At 39.0% G+C, this 27642-nt stretch overlaps 3 protein-coding genes across 5 annotated transcripts in view; 2 read left to right on the top strand and 1 right to left on the bottom strand.

The window, feature by feature from the left end:
• The first annotated feature begins 37 nt into the window (after positions 1 to 37).
• LOC107039545 (acetylcholine receptor subunit alpha-1-B-like) lies at positions 38 to 3425 on the top strand. Of its 3 annotated transcripts, none has more exons than XM_015259200.1 (9): positions 38 to 335; positions 956 to 1095; positions 1223 to 1267; positions 1355 to 1464; positions 1526 to 1751; positions 1937 to 2105; positions 2177 to 2329; positions 2398 to 2567; positions 3120 to 3425. In XM_015259200.1, the coding sequence occupies exons 1-9, from the start codon at positions 245 to 247 to the stop codon at positions 3363 to 3365; spliced, it is 1350 nt and encodes a 449-aa protein (XP_015114686.1). In that variant the 5' UTR covers positions 38 to 244; the 3' UTR covers positions 3366 to 3425. The 3 variants fall into 3 exon arrangements, with proteins under 3 accessions (XP_015114686.1, XP_015114685.1, XP_015114684.1); XM_015259199.1 differs by having other exon boundaries at positions 2377 to 2555; XM_015259198.1 differs by having other exon boundaries at positions 2377 to 2567.
• Positions 3426 to 4235: 810 nt separating this feature from the next.
• On the top strand, positions 4236 to 7281 carry LOC107039541 (cytochrome P450 6k1). The gene is made up of 5 exons (XM_015259194.1): positions 4236 to 4927; positions 5177 to 5545; positions 6055 to 6242; positions 6315 to 6603; positions 6962 to 7281. Exons 1-5 carry the CDS (start codon positions 4408 to 4410, stop codon positions 7129 to 7131), a joined length of 1536 nt encoding a protein of 511 aa, XP_015114680.1. The 5' UTR covers positions 4236 to 4407; the 3' UTR covers positions 7132 to 7281.
• Positions 7282 to 9214: 1933 nt separating this feature from the next.
• The window catches only part of LOC107039539, a 35184-nt gene continuing 16756 nt past the window's right edge, over positions 9215 to 27642 (bottom strand). The window contains exons 5-8 of the mRNA XM_015259191.1: positions 19128 to 19365; positions 18323 to 18709; positions 17513 to 17764; positions 9215 to 16175 (exon numbers count right to left, since the gene is read on the bottom strand). Coding sequence (XP_015114677.1) covers positions 14439 to 16175; positions 17513 to 17764; positions 18323 to 18709; positions 19128 to 19365 — 2614 coding nt within the window. The 3' untranslated portion in view covers positions 9215 to 14438. The remainder of the gene's footprint in view (positions 16176 to 17512; positions 17765 to 18322; positions 18710 to 19127; positions 19366 to 27642) is intronic.

The following is a 27642-nucleotide window of genomic DNA, read 5'->3' as shown; positions in this document are numbered from 1 at the left end:
AAATATAAGATGACTCAAGACATCCACAAATTGTTCATTTCCTACGAACGTGTGTAGACCTTGTGATAATTCCCGCGAAAATCACCTCTGGCCGGTAATGTGATGGAAAATTATCATCTACTGTCTCACGTCGCCCACGAGTGGCTGCATATAATGAAGTACTCAAGACCACAGACAGATTCGCCGTCCTCATCGTTCGCATGTACCTCAGTCCTCAACGCGGTCCTCAGAACTCCGTCGCGAAATGACTCGTTTGTTCGTGATTTCGAGTGCTTTCGTAGGTCTTTTCACTATTTTTAGTGGAACTGATGGATTACAGAATATAGGGGTTAAAGGTGAGTGTTTGAATGAGAAACTTTCTGTCCCGTTGGATAATTTTCAATCCTATATAGACCACTTGTTATTTAATGATCTCAATGATCAATATGTTGCCCAGAGTCACCTAAATCATATGATCTTTTGTAACATCCGCCTTTATTGAATCAGTCCACTAGCTTTAGCCCTATATCTTTTACTAGGCTAATGAGGCTGGCTACTCCCTTTACATGGGTCTTCTGATTCCATGAAGGCCTGGCCCCAAAGTTTATAGCGACGAAGTGGTAATAGGGGGCACTCACACAAGCTGTGTATATTGTCCTCCCTATCCCCCCGCATAACCGGCAGTTTTCTTCTTCTGCAAGATTCAGTTTAAACAGGTGTGCTCTGAGGATTGTGCGGCCCTTAAAAATTTAATGATCTTGAAAATTTAAGAATGATACAAAGAATTCTTTGAAAAACCTGATATTAATAATTTTGTGAATTGAACGGTGCTCAACATGATGAGTACGTTTATCCGCTTAGTGGATCATTTAAAACTATCAGATAGTTTAGTTTCTGAGCGCTACGTTCAAGGTTGATCCGGCAAAAAGTCCACTATCTGCGCATATTCTTCCATATTATTTTCGTTTGCTGTCAGACGCAACAGTTTGGAACGAGACATGGATAGACAAACTGAAAACGGATATACTTGCGAATTATGACACTCATTCTCGACCAGCTCACCATAATAGTACCATCACCGTTTACCTCGGACTTCAAGTGTATTACGTTACTATCGTAAGCATAAACCAGTTACATTGATGATAGTCAGCATTGACCTCATTTCTCCTATTTTATGATACGGATGATTGCCTATCCATTTCACTGATCATCATCTGTTCATTTTTTCTCTATTACTCATCAGGATGAATTCAAATCGGCCGTTAACGTTCGTGCGTACATGACAATGGTAATTATCCTTAAACTAGAGAAAAATTAGTCCACCATGCATCAAATAATTTGGTGTAGATTATGACATTTGATTATTTCCACGAAGGTCTGGGACGATGACAAATTGAGGTGGGATGCATCGAAATACGGAGGTGTCCATCACTTTCAAGTCCGCAAATATGAAATCTGGGAGCCAGACATTCTCCTGCTCAACGGGTACGAGACGAATAAACAAGTTTGGATGATAACAATCATGGAAATTTATGAAATTTTACAGAGCAGATACTTCCAAAGCCATGAGCAGCTATGGTCTCGTGCCCTGCCACATTCATTATGATGGGACTGTCAGCTGGGCGCCACCGGTGCAATTTCTCGCACTCTGCGATCTTGATTTTCGTCTTTGGCCCTTTGACACTCAGAGATGTACGCTTAGAATAACATCCGCGGCATCTACCGCTAGTCAGATGGATTTGAAGATCTATAATAATACTTCAACAGCAGATGTAAGTTTTTGAATTTCTTCAACCCAGCTATGAATTCCCGTTGATGCGTTGGACTGAATAAGCGCGCAGATGTCCTTACAAGAACTCCGCTCTCTCCTTTAGCTTCCGAGATATCAACTATAAATCAGCGAAGACATAAGTCGATTTGATACCCTCTACTATTTCACTTCTATCTTCATTTTCAGCTGGGCATAATACACAATACCGAGTGGCAGCTGAAAGAGATGACAACAGGACGCGAGCTTTTCACTGAGAAATGCTGTCCCGACGAACCATTCGTCACGCTTCGGTTCAATCTGACGTTGAAGAGGAGTTCAGTACTCTATAAGAGCGTGATTGTAACGCCTACAGTTTGTGAGTTCCATATACCTAAAACACCATTGACACCTCTTGATGACATCTGCATTGGGATTCCTCTATTGCAGTCATCGTCTTCCTGAATTTGGTGATTTTCTGGCTTCCGCCGCAGAGCAAGGAAAAATTGGTCCTCTGCGGCTTTCTGAGTCTGATGATATCCTACTTCCTCGTGTACTTCATGCAGAAAGTGCCACCGTTACTGTCAAAAACTCCCCTAATAGGTGAATGACGGAAATTTTTGGTCGTATTGCTACGTCTGGCATTGAAGCTCGCGATTTTCTCGTTCCAGTGACTTTCTACAGTGGCTGCCTCTACCAGGTGACGATATCCTTGGTTATTTCCATAGTGGTTATAAACTTATCAAGGAAGCCGCATTGTCGACCGCCTCCACGGGTCTTTAAGGAAGTCCTGATGGGTCCGGCTGGAGAGTTTTTGAGGCTTTCTGATGTAATACTACTTGTAAGATTGAGTTTACAATATACGATAAATATACATTCGCACTTGTTGAATGTTTTCTATTTATTCATTAAGGTATTCCATCTATGCATGTATCGAATAATCCTACATATGTATAAAATATTTGACCGTCCAGATGGAATCCGTTGATGAAGGGGGAGAATTCTGATAGGCAAGAAGGGATGGAATTTCCTGTAGGATTGATTTTGTGGAGTGAATTTTTTCCAAAAGGGGATACTTCAGTCATAGCGAGAAATAATCTATCCCTTATGTTTGTAAATCCATCCTCAAACTGTGTTTATTTCTCATAGCAACATTTTAGATTGTTAATTGAAGTAAAGGCTGGTCATGATTGAATTATATTCCTGATTCCTCAGAGAAATCATTTCTGGGTTCTTCTACTTCCGTCGTGATAAATATCAATAACAGGAGAGCAGTTAGGCTTATGACGCTGTTATAAGAAATCAGATGCTGACCTAGGATTCCTGACTTTCTAATCACGTGAGGGATGTTCATTATTCTATCTAAATGAAAGCGTTCTGTCTTCATCCACAGATGCAATCTCAACGACAATCCGGACTACAAGAACTCACAGAGTCTCCCCTCAGTGATCCCTCTCATTACGCGTCGAACGTACTATCGAACCATGCAGATGATGCTGATGAGAACAAACTGATGTCTTCTACGTCGAACACCGTTCAGCTAGAGTGGATTTTGATTGCTACCGCGATTGACAGAATTTCCTTTTCTCTTTTTTGTGTGGTGTTTGCAGTAATGGGCTCGGTCTGCATCATGTCTTGAATGTAATCCATTACTGTTGCGTGTCTAACATGCGAAATTATATAACATCTTTTGAATTTTTTCTAGAAGTTTTTCATTTACAACTCAAGTATTTTTTTATTAGTATTTAATAAAAATAAAAATTTAATTAACATTATTATTTTTTATTAATAATTTCAGTCCCGTTCTTCAGAGAATAATATAAACATAAAATTCATTCAAATATTCTTTTAAACTTGAATCATTTCATTGAAATAATCCTCAATTCTCTTAACATTTGTAAAGGACATTTTCCAGTTTATCATCCATCCCAAGACTGTCCTAATCCCTTCATTGAAACCTAAGCTCTGTATTTTTTAATTATTTATAGTTTCTCACCTGAAAAATTCGAGTTATCCAGTGCAATCATCCCTCATTTTTGTAAATCCTCCTACTGCTACTGGAGAAATTTTCCGAACGCATGAAAACGACTGAAAAATGCCGCGGGAAATATTATTTCAAAATTTTATTTCTCGGAAAACGAAATTTTTTTTCCCTGGGTGAACCTCCCCTTAATGCTTCGTCAATTATCTCGTCCACAGAAATAATCCATGGGCATCATCTCCCAAATTATTCCACCTAATAACGTCAACTCGACACTTTTCTTCCACCTCAAAGTTACATCCGTGACTTACGTCTTCATATTAATTTTGTTGCATATGTCGAGTACCTAACGAACGCCTATTACGGCCTTGCGGATGAGATTGTCAGCAATTAGAATAAATCAGTATTCATCAATAGACGAAACCTTTAATTACTTCATGACGTACTAGTGCTTACCTGAAATTATCAACGCAAAAAAAGATATAAACTGGAGAATGGAATGATGGAGGTTCACGGCTATGTCATTTGGGTATCCGAGGCTACTGCAAGTTACTCAGTGTTTGATATTGTGTGGAAGAAGACTCCTGGAGGACATCTCTTTCATAAATTCCCGATTGTTCAGTTAAAAATTCCCAACAAGAATGATTAACGTTCAGTAACGTTGTGGTGCATAAAAAATTGAGTTTGTTTTCAACTAAAAATGGCATTGCTCACGAAATTCTGGGGATTGGACGCACTCGCGGGATGTTTCGCGCTGATAATAGTGCTCTACCTCTACATGACGAGAAATTTCAATTATTGGACGAAACGGGGAGTCAAGCAGATCCCGCCAGTTCCGTTTTTCGGGAGTTTCAAGGAGATTATTCTGCAGCAGCAATTCCCCGGTCATTTCTTCAGGGATTGGTATGAGAAATACTCACCCCTGCCTTACATCGGCTTCTACGTTCTTGATAAACCGTTTCTCCTGATTCGCGATCCAGAGCTTGTTAAGAATGTTCTTGTGAAGGATGCCAACTACTTCCAGGACAAACATCTCACAGCTAATTCTAATGACACACTTAGTGCTGCTAATCTTTTTCTCATTAAAAATCCAGCCTGGAAGTATGTGAGATCGAAATTGACGTCGGTGTATACCGCTGGAAGGTTGAAGAAAATGTTTGAGTTGATGATGGATGTTTGCAAGGATTTGGAAACGTTCTTGGAATCCCAGAAATTAGAAGGCAAGTTGTTATTGAATTTTTTAAAATTGAAGTGATCAGTGAAATAATCCAACTGCAACATGATTTTTTGAAGAATATCTTACCATTTAATGAGGATCAGGTTATTTTTTAACAACAGAATTCTCGAGGAATTAGTTAAAAAGAAATCTTATTCAATTTAATAAAATGAAATAAATAATGAATTATAAATGGTAGAAGAAAATGGTGTGCAAATTAATAGAAACGAGTCAATATTGTGTTTTGCATCAGGTGCCGGCCGCGTTTTAGAGATGAAGGATGTATCCGCAAAATTCACGACCGACCTCATTGCAACAACTGCTTACGGCATCAAAGCGAATTCCCTCAATGATCCCGAAGCAGAATTTCGAAAACACGGCAAGAAGATCTTCGAGTTCACGACTTACCGTGGTTACGAGTTTTTAGCAATGTTCTTTGCACCTCAGTTTGTTAAACCTCTGAATATTCAATTCTTCCATAAAGAAAGTACAAAATTCTTGAGAGAAGCACTCTGGAATACTTTGGTAGAGCGACAGAATTCGGGAATCAAACGCCCCGATCTCATCGACCTTCTCATTGAATTGCGAAAGAACCAACCGGAGGAGGAGAAAAAAATTTTCGGTATGTGGGACGTTTTTTTGCAAAAATTATGAACGTCATCAATGAAAATGGGCAATAGGGAAGTTGTATGATTTTTTTTAAACTTTTCAAAGTCAAGTTTCAGCCTCAATCCTAGATTGGTCACCCTATAGGGGAAATTAAACCGGAGAAATTTAAAAAAAATTGGCTTTGTCAATCGAAGTGTCTAAAAAATTACAGTAATTTTAGAACAACTCATTTTCCCAAATTTCTAAAGAAAACAAATCATTTCGAAAAAAAGAATTATTTTTTTCCATGCTAAATGAAATTGCACGTGACGCGACGTTGCCGGAAACTCGGTAGACGCGCCAGGGAGTGTAGAGTGAATTCGGCAACGCTGAAGCCTAAAAACCCGGCGGGGAATCCCCGCGGAGGTGACCAAGTCATACGCTCGCGTTTGGTGACCAGACTAGGGTTATGATCAATTCTTCATTGATAAACATTAGAAATATTGAATGGATATGATTGCCAGTCGACGATCATTTTCTCAGAATTCGATGGCGACAATCTGGTGGCGCAAGCTGCAGTTTTCTTCACTGGTGGATTTGAAACTTCCTCCACTGTCATGAGTTTTTGTCTGTACGAACTCGCGACACATCCAGAAGTTCAAGACAAATTGAGGCAAGAAATAAAAGCGGCTCTGGATGAGAACGATGGCAAACTAACGTATGAAATGACGGTAAATACTATCAAGAATTGTCTAAAAAAATTCAAATTTCCTGTTGATCTTCGATGTTTACAATATTTGTAGACATCAGGCTTGCCGTACCTGGACGCTGTACTAGCCGAAGTTCTGCGTTTCTACCCACCTCTGCCCTACTTGGATAGAGAGGCATCTTACGATTATAAAATCCCAGGTACTGATTTGGTTCTCAAGAAAGGAACTCCAGTACTGATTCCAATGTTGGGTTTACATTTCGATGAGGATTACTTCCCAGACCCCTTTCGCTTCAATCCCGACAATTTCTCTGAGGAGAACAAAAAAGCTCGCAAGGGGGGCGTCTACATGCCTTTTGGAGATGGGCCACATGCTTGTATAGGTAACAAATCGCTGATGATATTAATGAATTCCATAATTGCGATTCAATAATTTTTTCGTGTTCTTCATCTTCATTCATTTTAAATTCGACCGATATATTCAATTTCTGTATCAATTTCTGTATCCTCGGGCTATTCGGTCAACCTTAGATGCTTTGACGGCATAAATTATATTATCTTACGCATTATCTTATTTGCATTTATAATTATTAGATTATTATGTCACGTGAAACTTTCAAATCCCCAAATCTGGAAAATCTTTTGGCAATATAAAACACGTCTCAGGCTGACCGAATAATAGTCCAGGAATAAGACAGACATCTTCATTCATGTTTCTACCACTCTCCTGGAATTTTTCAGGTCTTCGACTTGGATTGATCCAAGCAAAACTCGGAATAATTACCCTGCTCTCAAAGTACGAAATTTCACCGTGCAAGGAGACCCTCATTCCCATGAGATTGAACCCAAAAGCTGTGATATCTACTCCAGACGGCGGTATATACCTCACAGTGCGGAAATTAGTTGACTAGCTTATTCTGGAAAGTAATCGAAATGATGGAAAATTTCTCACAGTAATATCATGAATATTCGGTGTAATTTGCAATAATATCATCTGTTATTTTAAGCTGATTATGTATATCAAGAAGGAAATTATCAATTAAAATGAAGATAAACTTGTGTTTTTTGCTTGTTTACTCGCGAATCAGTTGCGTTGAATAAATCAAATGAAAGGGGATAGTCATAGCTCTGAAATGATCATCTTCAAAACAAGCGACAACGTCGTTGTCAGTTTTCACTTGTTTTACCGACTGGCTATAGCGTTGTCAATTGTTTTATCGACAAACAAGCGACAACGACGTTGTCAGTCGGTAAGACAAGTGAAAACTGACCAGTTGAGATATTGTCCGTCGGTAAAACAAGGGAAAACTGACAATGACGTTGTCACTTGTTTTACCGACTGAACACGGAACAAACCCACTGTCAAGAAATACGGGATGCTTACCGACGCAGTAAGCACGCTCAGAAAAGTTCTATTATTCGTACTCTGTTGCGTGATTTTAATTTTGTGTAGGAGAGGGTGGGGTAAAACGGACACTTTAGATTTTTTAAAATTATTCATAACTCAGAAACAAATTGATCAATTAAGCTCAGTTTAGGCTTGTCACAAAGGGAAAGAATTGATCTTTGTATTGAAACAAGAAATTATTAAATTTTATCAACATTTCACTATAAACTCAGTTATTCAAAATTACGTCCGAGTTGAATTCCATGAAAGACTGAATTTCATTTTGACTTCACTACAATGGCGTTGCTCACAAAATTCTGGGGATTGGATGTACTCGCAGTTTGTTTTGTGCTGATAATACTGTTCTATCTCTACATGACAAGAAATTTCAACTATTGGACGAAACGGGGAGTCGAGCAGATCCCGACGGTCCCGTTTTTCGGGAGTTTCAAGGAGATTATTCTGCAGTGGAAAACCCCCGGTCATTTCTTCAAGGATTTGTACGTGAAGTTCTTGGACAGAGTGGCCTCCTACGATTATAAAGTCCCAGGTGGTCATTTGGTTATCGAAAAGGGAACTCCAGTGTTGATTCCAATGTTGGGTTTGCATTTCGATGAGGATTACTTCCCAGACCCGTACCAATTCAATCCCGACAACTTTTCTGAGGAGAATAAGAGAGCGCGCAAGGCGGGTGTCTACATACCTTTTGGGGATGGACCACATGTTTGCATAGGTAACGAATATAAAATTTTACTGCACAGGGAGAAAAATTCAATAAAAATTACCAGAGAAAAAGTAAAAATTATGTTTCGCCACGTAAATTCTACCATTTGTTCCACAAAAATTAACCAGCCGTCTGATGACTCACCGTTGTGGGGACAACAGGTCGTTCCGTAATTTTTCCCCAACGATTGAGAAATTTTACGGAACGAAACGTAGAAATAACTCACCAGCTCCATAAAAATTGTTAAACGTTCAAGAATTTTTGATTTTGGAGGCATAATAAGTCGCCAAGTTTCTGTAAGATTTTACTTCTCCGGGAAAAATGACGTGACAATTTCGTACTTTGTTCGGTGATGAACCTGAAAATTCACTGAACGTTTCAAATTTCTTCTCATCCGTTCCTATAAAAATTTCCGGAAAACGATTCGCCATTGCGGATTACGTGAATTGTTCCGTAATTGTTACTCAATATTTCTCTCCGGCTCTAGTAATCTGCCTGCATTTTTCAGCTTCACGACTCGGATTGGTGCAGACGAAACTCGCAATAATAACGATTCTCCCAAAGTACGAATTGTCCCCCTGCAAAGAAACTCTCATTCCGATGAGACTGAATCCGAGAGGTATATTTACTACTTCAGACGGCGGTATATTCCTGCAAGTCCGACAATTAGTTGAGTAACTCATGCAGAATTTCAATCGAGATATTGAAAACTGCATATGTCATGAGTACTGTCACAAGTACTATTTCAAATAAAACTAAAATGAAAACAATTCTTGTAAATTGATTGAAGATCTCAGCCGATCCTGCGAAAGGACCCACGCCTCTATGAAGCGGAGGAAGGGTTGATGGATAAAAATATAAAAAAGTAATCGAATCATCCGTGAAATGTAATCAGTTGTTATACGTTTATTGTATGCACTCAATTTTATTTACAAAAAGAAACTATTAGTCAGGTTGTAGATGATTTTTTTCTTCTCACAATGATACACTTTTATTACGTTATTATACTTATAATTAAAGATGGTACTTTTATTTCTCGTGCATTTGTTCATTCAGCTCCGTTGAATAAACCGAATGAAATAAAATAATGAGATAACGAGAGCTGTCATGAACTACAAATGTCGTAATTTATGAATCTCATTATAATATTCTTCAACTCTTTGGCGTTGATTCCCAGAAACTCCGAATCATTACATAAATCAGTGATTAAATACAATAATACCAATGTGATGTTAAATCATAATTTTGTGCTGTCACATTAACATTCATAAAATTTATTGATCTCTCAACTCCGGATCACATAGAAAATCGGAAAAAAATCCAATACCGTCCTTCAAAATTTGGAAATCGTCAGTGAAACATTTTAATCTACAATTTATGATTGTTGTATTCCACCGAAAAAAATTCTATCTCCCCTCCCAACAATTAGTCTCAATAAATCGAAACGTCATTCGATTGAATAATGATTCGTCATTCCCCCCCTGACGTTAATAATATATCCATGGACCACAAGAAGTTATTATACAATCAAATAATCGTCAGCTCGCCAGCAAGCGGAACAATTATACGGATTAATTACGTTTAATAATTACTTCAATAGTTAGGTAGAATTTCTTGACTCCTCCAATCATCATTTATCCACTTAATCACTATATATTCGTGTATATCATTTAATATGTATATTTATATTAAATATATCTATAATTACGGAGATTTTCATGTGTTATCCAATAAATGATATTTCACGATCCACGTACGATGGATCTGAGTTTTTTCCGTTCAACCAATTTATACACACATTTCATTTCGGCCGTTAGATTTTATCGGTATGGTTTTTTATCGCTGTGTGTACGATTAGCACATATCGAAAATTTTTCGAATAGTCATCTCGTTAAATTCAATTCAATTCAATTCAAACTGCCAACTCGTCAGAGGCCGATCCAATTTTCTCCTTCTACTCCATCCCTCCCCCCGCCCCGGCAAATCACAGACTCCACCCTCCCACCGTCCATCTATCAATGGCAAAGTGCAGTCAGGTTGAAGAGGAAATTCAGACGTGAAAACATCTAGTACATAAATTTATTGACGTGGTTCCATGTAAAAACATCATTTTGACAATATTATGATACTCCAAAATAGCTGAGGATTGAATTCTGCAGCAGAATATCTTGGAAAAATAGCCACAGGTATGTAAAATCTTATTTTAATCACTTGTGCGTAAAGTGAAATTTTTTTCACTTGTGATGAAAAGTATCGTTCGATACCCGTGGGAAAAGTGTTTTTGCCTCGTGGGATTATATCACTCCCCATCGGCTCGTGCTATAAACCTCCCACGAGGAAAAAAACACTTTTCCGTACTTGTATCGAAATATCCTATTTTGTCACTGGACTCGGTAAACCGCTGTTTTCAGGCCTAATGATAAAAAATATCGTTCGATACGCGGCCGTAAAAGAACTTCTCTATCTCATATGATTACAGAGGTCGCCTCGGCTCGTCCTGTAACCTCATTCACCAGAAAAGTTCCTTACGGCCTAGTGTCGAAACATACTATTTCGTTATTAGACCGAAAAAAAAAATTCTGGTGAATATGAGTTACAATCATATGAGCTAGAAAAGTTTTTTTAAGCCATGACGAACAATATTTTTTGTCATAACGGCTGTAACGTAGCGTCCGTAAAACGTGGGCTTATGACCGGAATTCCAAAAAGTAAATTGTGTTACAAGTGTGTAAAGTCGTAATTTTTTTCTAGATCGTAAACTTTTGCGCTCAGTGCCGTTGTTTTGTCATCATCATGTTATGACATGTCACCACCATCTTTTCCTCATAAAAGTCAAAAATTCATTGATACGTTTAATTCCATCACACTTAGGATCATTTTTTTTCTCTCAATTAAATATATATTTTCCATAAATTTTGCCATCTGTGTATTTGGAATTGTTTCACTCACTGGGATAATGAATACTCAGGTTGAATTAACGCCAGCGAGAACACCGTTAACACTTTAGGCCATATTCAAGTAGAGTTAGTAAATAGGAAGAGATTAAAATAAATAAATGACAAACATCAGGCACAGGTAGTGTTTTTTTTATATAATTATCTTGTTCATTTTGTTTCTTCATGTATTTTTTGTCCTTTCTTCCAGTTTTGCCTCATTTGTAACATTGACATCATTTGATTTTACTCTAAACCCGAAGTTTTTGGTTAATTTTTTTTTTCAGGATATAATTCAAACGATATCTGCGTTTACTAAAACGCCATAAAAATATTCCACTCATTAACAGTTCAGTTATAATGATTCATTCGAATTATTTTGTATTTAAAAGAGAAGTACACTTTAACGTTTGGAAAAATTGGTCGCAAGATTCAAGATTTGTTACGATTGAGTATCACGCGATAGTAACAATTTATTCATTATTCAATCGAGGCGGAAAAATTTGTGGATAACACGTGGTAACGAATTCTAGAATAATTTAAAATAATGGAAAAATCGTCGATTAATTCAGTATAAAAATGATCAAGAATAGAAGATGACAAACAAATGGCATTTTGAGACAATCATCTCTAAATTCCTTCTTCCAGAAAAAATTACTGCAATGATCAATCTATTCTTGATCAATTTATCACCATCTTTCACTTCTCCACTGAATCGAGTCAAAATGACAATCGCAATAATTAAAATTAAAAACAGAATTTGTCAGCGAAAAAAAAACGACATAAATGCCCAATCCGTATTGGGAATAAAACACAATAAACGTAAGACTAGAGTTCAACAATACATGCGGTTTAATCGCCGTATAGAAAACAGTGGTGAAGTATAAAAATATAAACATCTAAAAATCATAGGCGTGATAATCGTTTGAGAATGTAAATCAGTGACAGTTTGTTCTGATGGATCGTTGAAAGTTATTCATTCAGAATAAGCTCCCCTCCCCCCCTTTCATGAACTAAAATTCTTTCTAATGGTTTCTTCGCAATATGCTCCTCCTGCTAATTAATTAAATAGCGATATCTCTACACGAATTCATCGAAACAGACACTATTAGATATTATAGGTAAACTACATGATTTTTTTCTCTCATTTTTTTTTGTTTTATCGTAACATTCAAAACAATTACACTCGTGGTTTTGATCTTTAATCGTTACAGTAATTATACGGAAATAATGATTGAATAGTAATTTGCGCATGAGACAGACTTATTTGATTTTCCCCTTTCGGTGAAGAATGTGCGCAATTATCATTGAGTAGCGGATTATTCGGCTTTTTCAATGATACGATGAGGTTGCTTTGTATTTTTGATGATTTATCCAGAAAAATCATTCATCCAAATATCGAATTGGTGAATACTAGTATTGAAAATGGCCGAGTGAGACAAAAAAAATATTAAAAAAAAGACGTTGGCGATTTTTGTAAAGTTGATTTTTCAAAGAAATTCGATTCTCCGCTGTTGAGTGGAGCTACAAAATCAGCTTTCTGAGGAAAAATCGCGCGGAAAATGTTATTTTTCAATTTTTTTTTTCGATAAACGAGAAATTTTTTTTCCGGGGTGAACCTCCCCTTGGAAGAATAATTTTTCTGAATACTGTTTTTCATATTTCTGCTTGCACTACATGTAATTTATCAGAATGGAGAATATGATAACAATACTGTGGTCCAAAGAAGCACATTTCTTGATTTGTTTTTTTGTTCGTCACAATTGTAATTACAATCAATATATCTATTAAATCCTTCATTGACCTACCGTTATACTTACCGTAGATATAGATGTATACGTGTATATGCATGTTTATACGTTTTTTTAACGGCAATTTTCTCCATTCAATTCACATATATATAAATATATACTAAACCTTTAATATTTATATTCATATATATTTATATATATTCTTTTAATGATGCATAACGAACAACATTAATAATTACTCGTTACGTTAATCGTAAGGTGGACAATAAATAAAATCATTCAACGTATTCAACCGTATGCCAGACGCGGCTTCGAGATTAATTGATATCGATTGAGAATTCCAGTTTTCATCATTATTAATCGAAGAATTCTCTCGTAATCATCGATATTACATAATTCATCAATGAAAATGTGTCACTCCCTCAAGAAGATTCACAACAAAATCTGTCATTTAATTAATTGATTGATTGATTAATCTTATCTTGAAGTGATGAAGACAAACCTAGAAGTCTTTTCAATATTCTCAGAATGATCCATCGATAACCTAAAATTCTTCTGCTTCATTTCTCAACTAGCGCCATCATTGATGCCTTCTCTTTCACCCATTTCCTCTCAAATTCTATATTTTCTTATGTAAATTCATGCTTCATAATTTATATATTCTTATTATTTGTTCAATATAAAAAATGGATTATCATTTTCATTGTGTTGCATTCAGATTCTTCTACATTTAACGATGAACCGGCGATGACTAAATGTCGGAGGTGACGCGGATGGAATCTATTGTATTCCTGCAGAAAACCAATGCCTGAACAAAAATATCTGTCTCTTTTAATTGAACATTTAGATCACATTTAAAAATAAAAGATTTTAATATTAAAAAATTTATAAAGAATTCCCAAAATTGGCTACATTTTTTTACCTCGCCGGTTCATCCTTAACGTCCGAAACATTCCGTAACCTCATACTTTTAGCTATTATGATTCCAATCATATTTATTTGAAGAGATCTCTACTAAATGCACCATTAAGAGAGTTGGATCATTCTATTCGTCATTGACCTAAATGATCAGAGCAATTACCCATTATTTATTCATGTTTCGGGCTTCATGAAAACTCGAGGCAGGCTATTGTGCTCATGAATACAGCCTTGCTCCCTCCATTCCTTCGAGATATCCCCCGTGTTTACCATCCCTTTTAACGAGGATAATTCTCAACCATTTTCCCCGTTCATCAACCAACCAATCAATCAATCAAAAATTGGAAGCTCAGTCCCACTGCCCCTCTCATGAATCGCAAAGATGTCAGCCCCCAGAATAATAAATAAAGAATTTCCTTCACCCACTGCAGCAAGGTAACCGTTGTGCCCACCACTCGCTCCAGTGACTCCTCCCCTCACCTTTGCTATTCACAATCATAACGTATCACTTGACCTCCTCATGTCCCGGTGAAGCCGGCATCTCCCCCACCTGCCTTTTGGGTCTGAAGCTAGCGGTCAACGACGAGATCCACCCACCCTGCGTCGGTTGATCATGCAGAGATCCACTATTGCTGTTCGACCTAGTCCCATCGATGCTCATGCCCGACCTGAACCTCGAGAACAGCCCCGGTGACGCCTTCTTCGTGCTGCAAGGGCTGGCAAAAGCAAAGCCCTTCTTCACGTCTTTGGCGGACTCCTTGTACAACATGGAGTCAAGACTCCCCGTGTGCATCTCCTCGCACTTTTTGTCCTCCAACGTTCCCAGGAGGATGCCCTCGTTCTGCTTAGTGATCTTGGAGATGTCCTCCATGCTAGCCGAGCTCCTTCTGATCTCCACCCTCTCAATATCCTCATCGACGACATTCGAACTTCCAGGATGCACCACAATCTCTGGCCGGGGTTTGCTCCTCACCTCGATCTCCTTGAAGTTCAATCTCTTCTGATCCTTGACTTCCTTCAAACTCTGTGTCTTCGTCACCGACAATTTGCTCTCCGGATTCGAGAGGTTCCGTTTATGCTTGATAGCAGCAGTCTCAGTATCGTGGGCTGGCAGCACTTCGAGAGAAGCCGATGGCCGCTTCTCCTTGGCGAACACCATTTTCCAACTTTTGTTCTTACCCTCGTGTTTTCTGACCTTAGGCAGCGTCATAGCACGCTTCTCCAGAAGTTCTACAACGGTTTGATTAGGGTCTTTAGCCTCTTTGACTGTCTTCATGAGGTTGCAACGCTTGCAGAGATGAACAGGCGTCTGACGGGATGTTGAGCCAGATACGATTGAGTTACTTTTCATGAAGGGCTTTGGGACGTGCTTCGTCGGTTTTGAAACAGGTGGCTCTTTGGAGTCGAAGCTAATGCTGAGGCGGTCTGTGAAGTTTCGCAGTCTCGAAAGAAGGGACTTGTGGTTGTTGGAGGTGGTCTTGTCATCGCAACAGCAGCGCAAGCCGCTTTCAGTCATCACGACGACGTCTTTACGAGGTCTGTTGTCTCTGTCGTCGAAGCTCGGCCGCTTCTTCGGGTTGATTCGCTCGGGGATGGTCTCGATGATGGTGCCGTTGCCCTCGGTTCTCTCCTCCTCGATTCTCCCGTCGATGTACATCACCTCGTCCCTCTCGAATTCTTCGAGAATCCTCGTGTCCTCGCCCGATCTAGCGCTCACTGGAGAGGACACGTCGCTAGAGAAATTTTCACCTCGACTCTTTTTCCGTTCTCTATCATGATCTCTGACAGCCTTCGCCAGGTCGTGGTGGTGATAGTCGAAGGAAGACTTCTCACGACTGCCCTTTCTGCTGCCCGGATAGCTTTTGCGACCCGATTGCGGCGGAACGTTGCCCTCTGTGGAGATTTTGAATTTCAAGGTTTTCTCACTCACTTCGACTTCCGTCGCCGTTTCCGGGTCCGAGCTCTCGGGGTTCTCGGCGTCTTCTTCGAGGAGATTGTTCTCTGCTTCGTCCTCGATGGAACGCGAGCGTGAGCGAATGGTGCTGGCTGATCGCTTGGAGCGCATGCTGTGGGAGGAGGCGGACTTTATGACTGACGACGCCGCGGTGCTAGAGGGCGCTGATGAGGGCGTCGATTCGCCCAGATCGATCACACTCTTGCGGTGGTGACGCTCGTCTTTTGCGGCTTCGTTCAGCCGCCGGTAGTACTCCAGGGCGTCACGGGCCGGCTGGACTATCATGTCCTGAAATAGACGGTGATTTTCTCATTTTCTTTTCTCGGGGGAGTGGTAAGGTGTTGCTTTCTAATGGAAGCTTTGAAAGCTTCGTGTTAGGGTAACCAAATGTGGCTGTATGTTTGTATTTTTTTTCGAAATTTTATTATAAGGGGTCAATCGAATTTCATGAATTTTTTCATGAACTAGGGGACTCCCATGACTCCTAATTAGACCCTCGATTTTTAACCCTCAATTTTGGAGTCGTAATTTCTAGTACCACATCTTTATCACCGGAAGTCGATTTCGATTTTTATAATATCGAAAGAAATAGATGAAAGTACTAAAAATTTGAAAAAGAGAACCCATTAGTCCACTTCTCATTTTCTTTTCTCGGGGGAATGGTAAGGTGTTGCTTTCTAATGGAAGCTTTGAAAGCTTCGTGTTAGGGTGACCAAATGTGGCTGTATGTTTGTATTTTTTTTCGAAATTTTATTATAAGGGGTCAATCGAATTTCATGAATTTTTTCATGAACTAGGGGACTCCCATGACTCCTAATTAGACCCTCGATTTTTAACCCTCAATTTTGGAGTCGTAATTTCTAGTACCACATCTTTATCACCGGAAGTCGATTTCGATTTTTATAATATCGAAAGAAATAGATGAAAGTACTAAATATTTAAAAAAGAGAACCCATTAGTCCACTTGTTTAGAAGATGCTGTAGTGCCTTAGAAAGCTATCTGCTATTTTCATCTATAATGACCAGTTCTTGATATTATTATAAGCCATAAATTGCAGGTGTCATCAAAAACAATATGTTCTATAACTACAATGCAGAATTTTGAACTTTATCCTTGTTCGGGATAATCTTGAGCTTCCGGAACATGAAGTTTGAGTTTATGAGAAGGCCTTGCACGTAAAATATAGACACAAAAGGTACTAGGGTGCGAAAAGGATTGTAAATGTTCTAGGATGGGGAGGTAGTAAAAAAGTTAGCTAGGTACTGTTAGGTCATGTTCACAAACTGCGGCAAGGGGTTTATGGATGTTGTTAGTTATCAAAAAAAGTAATGTCTCGATTATGACATAACAATCATTTCAAATCTCTATAACTTTTTTATCGAGGCGAAAAATGTGATAAAACGTGAGAGAGACGTGGAGCATTTCATTCAATTATATGGAGAATTTCATCGCAACTTTTTTCTAAAGAATTTTTCTCGAATCCATAAAATTACGGCTGCAAAAATTAAGAGCATGAAATTTCACACCAACTGCGATATCTCAATAAGTTAACGATCCCACAATTTTGATATTGAGGGTAAAAACATGACAAACGAAATAAACGTGAGAAATATTGGGGTTTTACCTCCAGCTCGGGCAATAGTTCACCGAGTGCTTCGAAGAGTGGTAAAAGTACGAGACCAATGAAGCTGCACTGTGACGAGGGCTTCGTAACTTTATCACGGTCCATAAAAGGCGTCACTGGTAATCCCTCGAGCTTCTCTGCGTCGCTTTGTTTGAAGAACTCTTGCAGGAGCTGGTCCAGCCAGGGCTCCGCAACCTCCATTGGACGTGCCTCATTACTTATGTCAGCGACTTTTATCAACACCATCGACAGCTGAAAAAGACACTTTATCAGGGCCATACGAGGATTTTACAATTGGATGGGTTGAAAGAATTCAAGTGACAACTTTGCTGAGACTGTCGAGGAGGAAATCTTTTCTGCCGCTTGAATTGTTCTCGGATTTGCTGATAAGATTGTTCTTTTAGCTACCAAATATTTAGGTACCAATTGAGGTACTCAATGTGTAACACTATAAGGTGCAGTAAATAAATAAATAAATAACTGCAGAGACATTTTCATTGACTTCCCAAATATCTTTTCCAAGTGTCAATATGTCTCTTAGAATTCGAGAAAATGATTTTTTACTGTTGACGGAGAGGCTCGATACCATGCATTGACCCCGGCCGATAGGACAATATTCGGTTACAATTTGATTGATTTTAACCGAATATTTGCGATGTGTAATTAATTTTATCGCACTAAAATACTCAGGGGAAATAAAATAATCAAAATTCACCAAATCTCCCTAAATGCACGGTTTCCCGGGACATCAACAAAATAATATCAACACAACTACAACTTAAACCAAACAAGTACTTCAAATCCATTTACCAGATTAATCTGAGACTTATTCGCATAATCAAACTCCGGAATGGACTCAGTGAATTGTCCTAGTATCTCATTATGCCTCGCCATATCAGTGGCCAGAATACACCTGATAATTCCCTCTCTCACAGTACGAAATGTAGCAGGATCGAGAGCAGCTAGTATGTTGCATTCGGGATACTCCAATACCCTAAATGCCACTGAACAGTGATGATTCTCGAGGGGTGAGATGTCGTTGTACCGCAGTGCCAACTCCGTGCGTGCATTTATCTGATAAATATTGTTGTAACCAGGATGGTCGAGATCATGACATATGGACGATATGATTAACACTAGTACTTCGAGGTGTCCAATCTTTGAGAGGAGATCTGCTGCCCAGATTATGGCGTACATCTGAATCGAACAGAACAGAACAGAACAGAACAATTGGATTAATTAACTTTGGGAATTTCGAGTCGTCGCTCGACACGGAAAGAAACGAGCTTCATTTTGAGAGTTATGATCTCAAGTCGAGACTTTTAGAACTCCAGTTAAGGGGAGGGTCACCTCGGGAAAAAAACTGTTGCGTTTTTCGAGAAAAACACTTCATTTGGCCCTCAGTTTCCGCATATTTTACGATTATTTTATTATTCAAACTTTGCAAGTCTCAATTTGAATCTCGATATTGAACCGTTAGAAACCCTTCTACTGCCCTCAAGTAGATTTTTTAGGGGATTTCACATCTTGAAATACGGTACCATATTTTGGCCGAATGTTTCATATCCCTGGAGGACACTGAGCATATTTAAAAGATATTGTTGGCCATCTTTACCATTTGAGCGACGCAGAAGCAGTGTCGGAAGTTGTGAAACGGCACTGCATTGTAATTATTATAGACCTCGTACAGAAAGTTACGGAGTGTTGTCAATGGAATGTCGAACTTCTCGAGTAATTCAAGTTCAACGAACATTGTCTGTAACATTAGGAGCAACTCCTCGTCCTTCCACTGGCCAACATCGAAGGCGGGAGACCTTAGCCATTGGCTTACACTTGGCGATAGGGAGACGTCACTGAAACAAAATTAATAAATTATTTTCTTCTCTGTGTTCGAAGACACTTGAAAGAATTACTGAGAAAAAAAAACCTAGCACTTTCGCTGAGAAATTCTATTGAATTTCTATCGTAACTCAATGAATTCCGGGTTTCCCAGTTACGCGACGGGAACTCTCCCAACTGAGCTACCTGGAACTACGTAAATAAAAAATCCCTCTTCAATTCATCTTGCCGATCTCGATCAATCGCCGTTTGCAGTTTCACGGAAGAATCAATCAGCTTGAAAAAAAAAACTCGCCCTCACCCAACATATAATCATTCAGAAGTCTAGAAGTTTATGAATGCTGAACACTCAATGCATCAACGTTATTTGTGGACAAATGCAATTATCGTTATGGAATGCATTCAAGGTCGTGCGGCCGACGATCCCCGCAATTACCGGTGCGCGTTAGTAATCACGTAATTGGTGGTCAGTGCGGACTCTCCCAGTGCGTTGAAACGTGGGTCGACGAGTGGCAGAGGAGCTATAATGAATGTAGAAAACATCCGTTTCGCTTTTCCTGTATTATTTTCATCTCTAAAGTGTCGGCTTGCCCGTTACTATCGCCCTAGGAGTTACTCTATTTTCTTTATTATTTTGAAGATCGTCCGTGTATTTTTATCTCGACCGCCACTGGCGCCGTGTACACCTCAATAGGAGCACCCACTGACGGGGGGAAGAGAATGCAAGGGAGAGAGAGAGAGAGGGAGAGAAAGAAGCGCCGGTGCAATTACGCCGAACGATCCGCGGAATGCTGGTGGTAAGTACACATACACTGATTCTAGAATAAATAAAGTCACGTTTCCTGTTGAGTAGAAATTGCGCTACTTCACTGAGCTATTCCATTTTACAAATGGTTTATTATGTAAAATTCATGGACACTGTGGTGGAGGGATTTTGTTGGGATAAGTGGAGCTTATATAATGGTTCTGTTTTCAGATCGTGAGTGGGTGTGGAGGGATGATAGGGTGGAGAGGGGAGTTATGCTCGTTCTGAAACAATGGACACCTGCAATAGTATTTAGAAAATTTATGACATGTGTAAAAATGAAAATTTATATTTTCCGATGTTGGGGTAAAACTGGACATCACCCGATTGTTCAATCGCAAATAAAAAGTTTTGATGAAATTTTCGATGTGATTTTTTTTGTTAAGAGGATTTTTTTTTATTCTGATTGGAGAGCGCACTGGATGCTTGCAATAAAATTATGAATAATTGGGTATTGAATTCACCATTGCATCGGTTAGCTGTCTTCATCATTCTCCACATTTCTCCACGAGGCATTTTTTAATAATACGAGAGGGAAATGACAATAGTCGAAAAATTTTACGGGGTTATGAAAAACGATGGAACCGTTTAATAACTCCCTCGTCGATACTGGGGCTCGACAGTTGGAATTTTCAGAGTTGGAAACCTCGTACAGAAGCCATCAGTGGGCGGATGAAAAAAGGCATGTGACTGGCGGCACTAGAAAATGCGATCCAGAAGTTCATTTATTCGAGTGACAATTGTATGCAGTGAACTCGAAGCTTTTTCCCCATTCGAAAATTAAAAATGCCGGGATGAAAGGTGAAACGTCAAGTGAACCAGGAAATGTTCATCAATGTTTTCACCATCGACGTGCAAATTTATCGATGCGGGACACTTGTTGAAGCATGTGTCCATTTTGACCAAAATAATAAGCTCCAAGGCCTGTCACATATATAAATAAAATTTTCCCCGTGAACAATGGAATGCGATGCTCGCGTCGAATATGATATCTACTCCAATTAGTGAAGGATGATGGTCACCGTGGTTGCACCATTGTCGTACGCATGCCCACCCCATATCTCACCATCTCTTGTCAGTATACCCATCTGCGTATCCATTAGGTTAACGTGAAATTACGGACAAACGCAATACCGCCCATTGATATATGATTCCCCTTCATTAACTCGATGTTTCCTCTGGTAAATCACAGAGGTATTCAACTGCATGTCGAACAATGCCCCACTTGCATTAAATAAAAGTTAAACCTGCTATTCTCTCTGAGTGCGGTCAGCTCGAAAAAACCCTCAATTTTATGAAATGCATTTAATTAACAGGAATTAAATGATTCCACAAAATTTCTATTTATTTCTTTCACATGAGCCCATGGGTTCAAACAACAACTGCATTTGTGGTGAAAAAAAGAAATTTTGTTTCGCATAACAAACAATTTTCGGAAATTAGAATGTACCGTTTCATCAATTTTTTCCCCTTGTCGCCCCCTCATTCCCGATACCGCCTCATTAATTTGAATTTGATCAATTGAATGGAGAGCAATCGAGGTATTTTGGTACTAGTTGAAAACAATTTATTCCACCTGAGTGATTAGCATCGTGGATGGCACTTGAGCCGCCCACGCAAGCTCTTCCGCAACTGCTCAATGGATATCATCTGATTGCGATAATTAACCGCTAATCAGCGCGACCCTCCGATATTTCGAATTTCCCCGTGTATAATTACGTGCTAGTGTGTAATCAATCACTACAGTCGATGTTTATCAACGGCTCTTCCCGGATTCCTTTTCTCCAATCAAAATCACATCCTGATAGAGGCAAATCGTCATTCGATCTCAAACATTTGCGAACCGCAGATTAAAAATACAATGAGTCTTTTCGATTTATATTCCCGGAATATAGCGGTAGTGAAGTGACAAGAGCGATTGAATCCAGAACAAAGAGATTCAATCATTATTTCGGGAACAGAAATTTGATCCTTATTTTCGGGAGAGAAGGACTTATAAACATTCATGAGGATATATTTTTTTATAGAAATTCGTAAAATAATAAGCATGAAATTATTCTCGGCTGCTCTATCTCCCGATCACCACTTCACAACAGCTATCGATTCTCATCAATTATCAGCAAGCTCTCTACGAGATTTGATCAGAATAATGGAGTTTTGCGTTGAAAAATTTATTCTCGAGTTGTTATTAATGGCAAATTTTCTCGGCGTGCGGAGGGTTGAAAATTGACGTTTTGCACGAGGCGTCGCGATCGGAGGGGTAGATATCTCCAATAATTTGTGTAAAAACGATAACAACAATAACGGATGATAAATGACCCCAAAAAGGTCGCGATTGTACTCTTCACAAACAAATTTGTCAGCTGAATTGAATGCGGAAAAGCTGAAATTAATTTAATTGACTGAGCTACAGGCTTTTCGTGCCATTTTCACATTTTTCAAGTGAATTTCCGTCGTTATTTACCTGATCGACGAAATTACACTTGAGTTGAAACAAACCGTTGCCGTCAAATTGAAAACTCTGAACCAAAGTAATTGAGCACAATTTAAATGTATATTTTCCAGACGACTGGATTCAACTCAATTGTATAACGAATAAGGAGAATGCGGGCGTTGCACAGTTGAATGCCGTTCAGCGAAAATCCGTAGTAACTGGCATTCAAAACGTATCTGGCGCAATTGTCGAGTGGATGTAGAAGTGAATTTATATAATACTTGAAGCGGAATTTCCGCTGGCGAAGGGTTCAATGCTTTCAATACAGCTTAACATTAATGGGCACTTCACGTGTGGATGAATTCATCGCAGATGTACTGATAATTTCAAGTTTCCAAGTTGGCTTGATAAGCATCCGATGCTGGAGACATTGCTAATTATTGAAGTTTGTGAAGCTGATGATTAATTACAGAGTGCAGCCAATTAGATGACGAGTTAGCGGCTCACATCGAAGGGATAATTATCAGAGTGAAGGTATGAATCCGAGGAAATCTTCCTTTGGCATCTTCACAGTGTCGAAGTGGGCCAAATGTCAAGGGAAATTTCTATTAATATTTCGAAACGAAAAAGGAAGTTTTTCCATTTTTCTCACGCGATGATCTCTTTAATACACCCAAATGGTAAATTGGTAAATTTTACCCTACCGGCACAGTAATTTTTACTCTACCGGCACGGTAATTATTATTTTTGATGACTCATGATACTCTTGTATAGAACGGTAGGATAATTTTTATCAAAAATTTCTCTCCATGTGGAAATGAACCCACCACTGTCAGCCACACGTGTTGTCATTAATGAAAAAAATCCTGGTTTTAATTTTAAGGTAGAAAATATATATGTCAAGTGCGATAAACGTCCGCATTGTTCAGTTCTGTGTCAGTGAGTACTTTTTATTCAGTATCTACTCTGTATGCTGATGGCTCCACACACATCCGACCATCAATTTTTTACTCTCATATTCTCTTCATCAATTTTTTCCATTACCGATGATGCGGGTGACAGTACACGTATTCGTTACTCGTATCATTCGCAACGAACGTCAGTCACATTCGTGATGTGTATCTGCGGGCGAATAAAAACGATTGTCATGGGATTTTAGAAGAAAAGGTGATTGAAATGAGCCGAGCCGAAGCGATGCACGAAAATCCGCAGATATATCCATTTGCGAAATGATTCCGGAATAATTGCGTTCCAGACAGCTTTTGTTCTCCACTGACAATTTTCAGAGTCATTCTCTGAAACGATAGGATCGTCCACTGCAATTTCCATATGCAAAGTCTCCAGACATCTATTTTGACACTAAATACCCGTCTGTGTATGTCCACGTGTCCCCTATGCATTGAACCTATTATGAGTGTCATCAGAATAGCCATCACCCTCCTCCGGAGCCCTCGGGTAATTGGCCATGATCAGATTATCCTGTTGCGTGCTAATTATTCAAGCCCCATCAACCCCCCTGATCTTGACTGATAACTGACAACACAGGGGACACTAATTATTGAAGAATATTTCCCCTGTGGAATTACTCTTTAGATTACTGAACACATGTTAAATCAGCCGAATGGATGACGAATGCTTCTTGTTGGTCTTCTATGAGACAACTGTTCGCTGTCTTTTCATTGCATGTAACTTCGGACCTTCTGGAAATCGAAATTGAGATGATGGAGATGATCTGCTTGATTGATTGCACGATTTTTCGTCTCTGGTTGTGACTTTCAGAAGGCGTTCATTTGGAAAGCACTTACGATTAAAGTAAATCAAGTTTTGGCGACAGTGATGTCCAAGATTTCAAACAATCTGCAACCGACAGCTTCATTTACCTCAAATGAAGTCGATTAAATTCAAAGAACTACTTCCAAAGCACAGAACCCTCAGTGGATGAATAAATCTAATTAGCCTTTCAACTCAAACGTTGAAAATAGAAAGCGCAATGTCTTTCAATACTTTGAATGCCTTTTCATTCCGAGTCAAGGACCAGTTGAGCACCCACCACTTGGTTTACAAATGCTGGCTGTACTTCCAAAGTACCGACTCGATAGCATAAACTTTTCCACCCTCGCGCTCTTTATGCGTTTGAAACGAGCGAGAACCATTCCAGACGGTTAACCAGGAAGAGAGTTCCTTCGGAGATGAAAATGAGATGCTGACGCTGGCTGGAGAGGTTTAAAAATTTACCTCTGTAGTTTCCCTGCCGCTAATCAGAGCCTGACAAACATCTGCTGTTTTTTCAGTGTGATGTGAAGATAAATAAAGTCTTGGAAATGAATGTTGTTAATTAGTAACTCCATGAGCAGATTTTTTCATGAATGTTGGCTTTGTTCATTTCCTCGTTAGTTTGTTTGATGATGAACTCCTTTGATGATAATCGCTTGTTCTTTCTTTTTATGGACTAGAAGGAATGAGTTACTTTGAAGAATTGTTGATTATAAGCGTCAATCTCTGAGGGAAGGCGTCCTTTCATTCTGTTATCCACATGTTTTAAAAGTTCCTTTCTATAAAGACAACAGCCTTCAAGTTTCAGGAATATAAAGGTTGACGTTTGTTACTGAATCTCCTTTGGCTGCAGTCATATTGGCGTAATATTCTTCGTTACTTTATAGATGAATTCCTGTTGATGATAATCACTTGTTCTTTTTAGAGATTAGGAATGAGTTACTTTGAAGGATACTTGACTGCAATCGTTAATTTATGAGGGATTTTCTTCTTTTGCAGAGGAATACGTAAACAAATGATGAATGTAAAGTTTGATATATCTCACTGAATATTGTCTGGCTGCGGTGATACAAATGGTTATTATTAACCAGATCATATCCCCAAGGAGACGTCCTCTATCACAGTATCAGAAAGGCTTTGAAAATTATTCTAAATGACACGACTTGAAGGAGTTCATTAAAATGAAGTCAACATTGGAGTAATTCATGGAATAACAGAGCACGAAACCTTTTGAACTTCTGAGGTACAGAAGTTGGAGCGAAAATAAGGTACTTTAATTTCAACTGCGCAGCTAAAACAATAGAGCTTCCTTACTTGCAAATGAAAAGTTACTTAATAGCCTCTATTTAACATGAGGTGGACAAAGTCGCAACTGTTCCAGTAATTCTCGGTCGGTCAACTTCTAATATGACAAATGAATGAGCTAAATATAACACAACGCGGGAAAAAAACCTGCATTGAATATAAAATAAACTTGAACCAAGTATATTTTATTCTTGAATCAGGTTTATACATATGTTTGAAGAAAAAATGCGTATGCAATCCATAATTATGACCAATATAATTTATGAGGAACCAACGTAACCCTTCTAAGTCGCAAAACCCTCTGTTCAATATTCCTGAGCAAATCCTCGGATGTGACTACCACCAGATCACTAATGTACTCACATACAGTAGAAATTGACGCATAAATGAACCAAAACTTTGCGTAATCCCTGTCCCCACAGAATACCAAATTGGCGTTTGAATTTATCAGTAACTCCCATTGAAAAACCAGAACAAAGAGAGAGAAAAGTTCGAGGGACCGGAAAGTTTTGGCCCTTCTCCAAGAATAGACGATCTTCGTAAACTGAAGGAAGAGAGGAGACAAGGAACATAAGGTCAAGGACATTTCCTTGCCACGAACACAAGCTCCAAATTCACAGAAGACTCATTGCTGTTGTTCCGTTGTATCTCCGGTGGTCCGTCATCGTCTTTCTGTTGTGCACCATCCATCTTCGTGAATAATTCATTTCGCGCGTGAACCTTCCGGAAGGACTTTAACCAGCAGTCCAGACTCTTCTGAGGATACTGACGCGTTTTTTCACTTCCAAGATGTATAAATTTTTTCTCTTCATTCTCCACCGCTACTTCTTCCTCTCCATTTGTTATGCTTTAGAAAATGTCCCTTGTGGATTTTCCAGCTGGGTACAGAGGTCCTCATTGTCGGGGAAAACTTTGTGTGTGGGAAATGGAGGAGAAAAAGAATTGACCGTTAACAGAGATGTTGATTTCCATAATGGAGCTGCAGCCAATGGGATGATTTTGAGTGAATGAATAATTTGATGGATTTTTCGGGCGGTTATCATGGGAATTTGCTCGTGGAATACCCTCATGTAGGATTAGCATACGGCATTTGGCCTTTGTTATTACTGGAGAATTTAGTTTTTGGTGGAATAAAACAATTATTGGTGATGGGGTGGATTTTATTTACTGCAGAGGAAAATATCGAATTTACGTACACACGGAGAGAATATGAAATTAAAAATTACTTTGTGAATATAGGAGTCGAGGATCATTTGGGAAAACATTTGGAATTTGATCCGTTTTGTCACCGAATGTTTTTTTTTTCATTTTTTACTTTTCCCCTATACTGTTGATAGTTCTGGATAGCCCGTCCGTCAAATAGTCGGAATCCACTTTCACCCGAGTAAAAAAGTCGATTTTGGCGAAAGTTGACTTTTCCCCTGAAAAAATCCCAGATATGACACTTTTGGCCCCAGGGGACAAAAAATTTTTTTTCATTTTTGACTTTTCCCCCATACTGTTGATAGTTCTGGATAGTCCGTCCCTCAAATAGTCGGAATCCACTTGCACCCGGGTGAAAAAGTCGATTTTGGCGGAAGTTGACTTTTCCCCTGAAAAAATCCCAGATATGACACTTTTGGCCCCAGGTGACAAAAAATTTTTTTTCATTTTTAATTTTTCCCCCATACTGTTGATAGTTCTGGATAGCCCGTCCCTCAAATAGTCAGAATCCACTTTCACTCGGCTAAAAAAGTCGATTTTGGCGAAAGTTGACTTTTCCCCTGAAAAAATCCCAGATATGACACTTTTGGCCCCAGGTGACAAAAAATTTTTTTTCATTTTTGACTTTTTCCCCATACTGTTAATAGTTCTGGATAGTCCGTCCCTCAAATAGTCGGAATCCACTTTCACCCGGGTAAAAAAGTCGATTTTGGCGAAAGTTGAGTTTTCCCCTGAAAAAATCCCAGATATGACACTTTTGGCCCCAGGTGA

The sequence above is a fragment of the Diachasma alloeum genome, unplaced genomic scaffold (genome assembly GCF_001412515.2).
Source record: "Diachasma alloeum isolate Michigan unplaced genomic scaffold, Dall2.0 Dall_scaffold_00301, whole genome shotgun sequence".
Lineage (NCBI taxonomy): Eukaryota > Metazoa > Arthropoda > Insecta > Hymenoptera > Braconidae > Diachasma > Diachasma alloeum.
The sequence above is the reverse complement of the archived record's forward strand: the minus strand, read 5'-3'. Positions and strand labels throughout refer to the sequence as shown.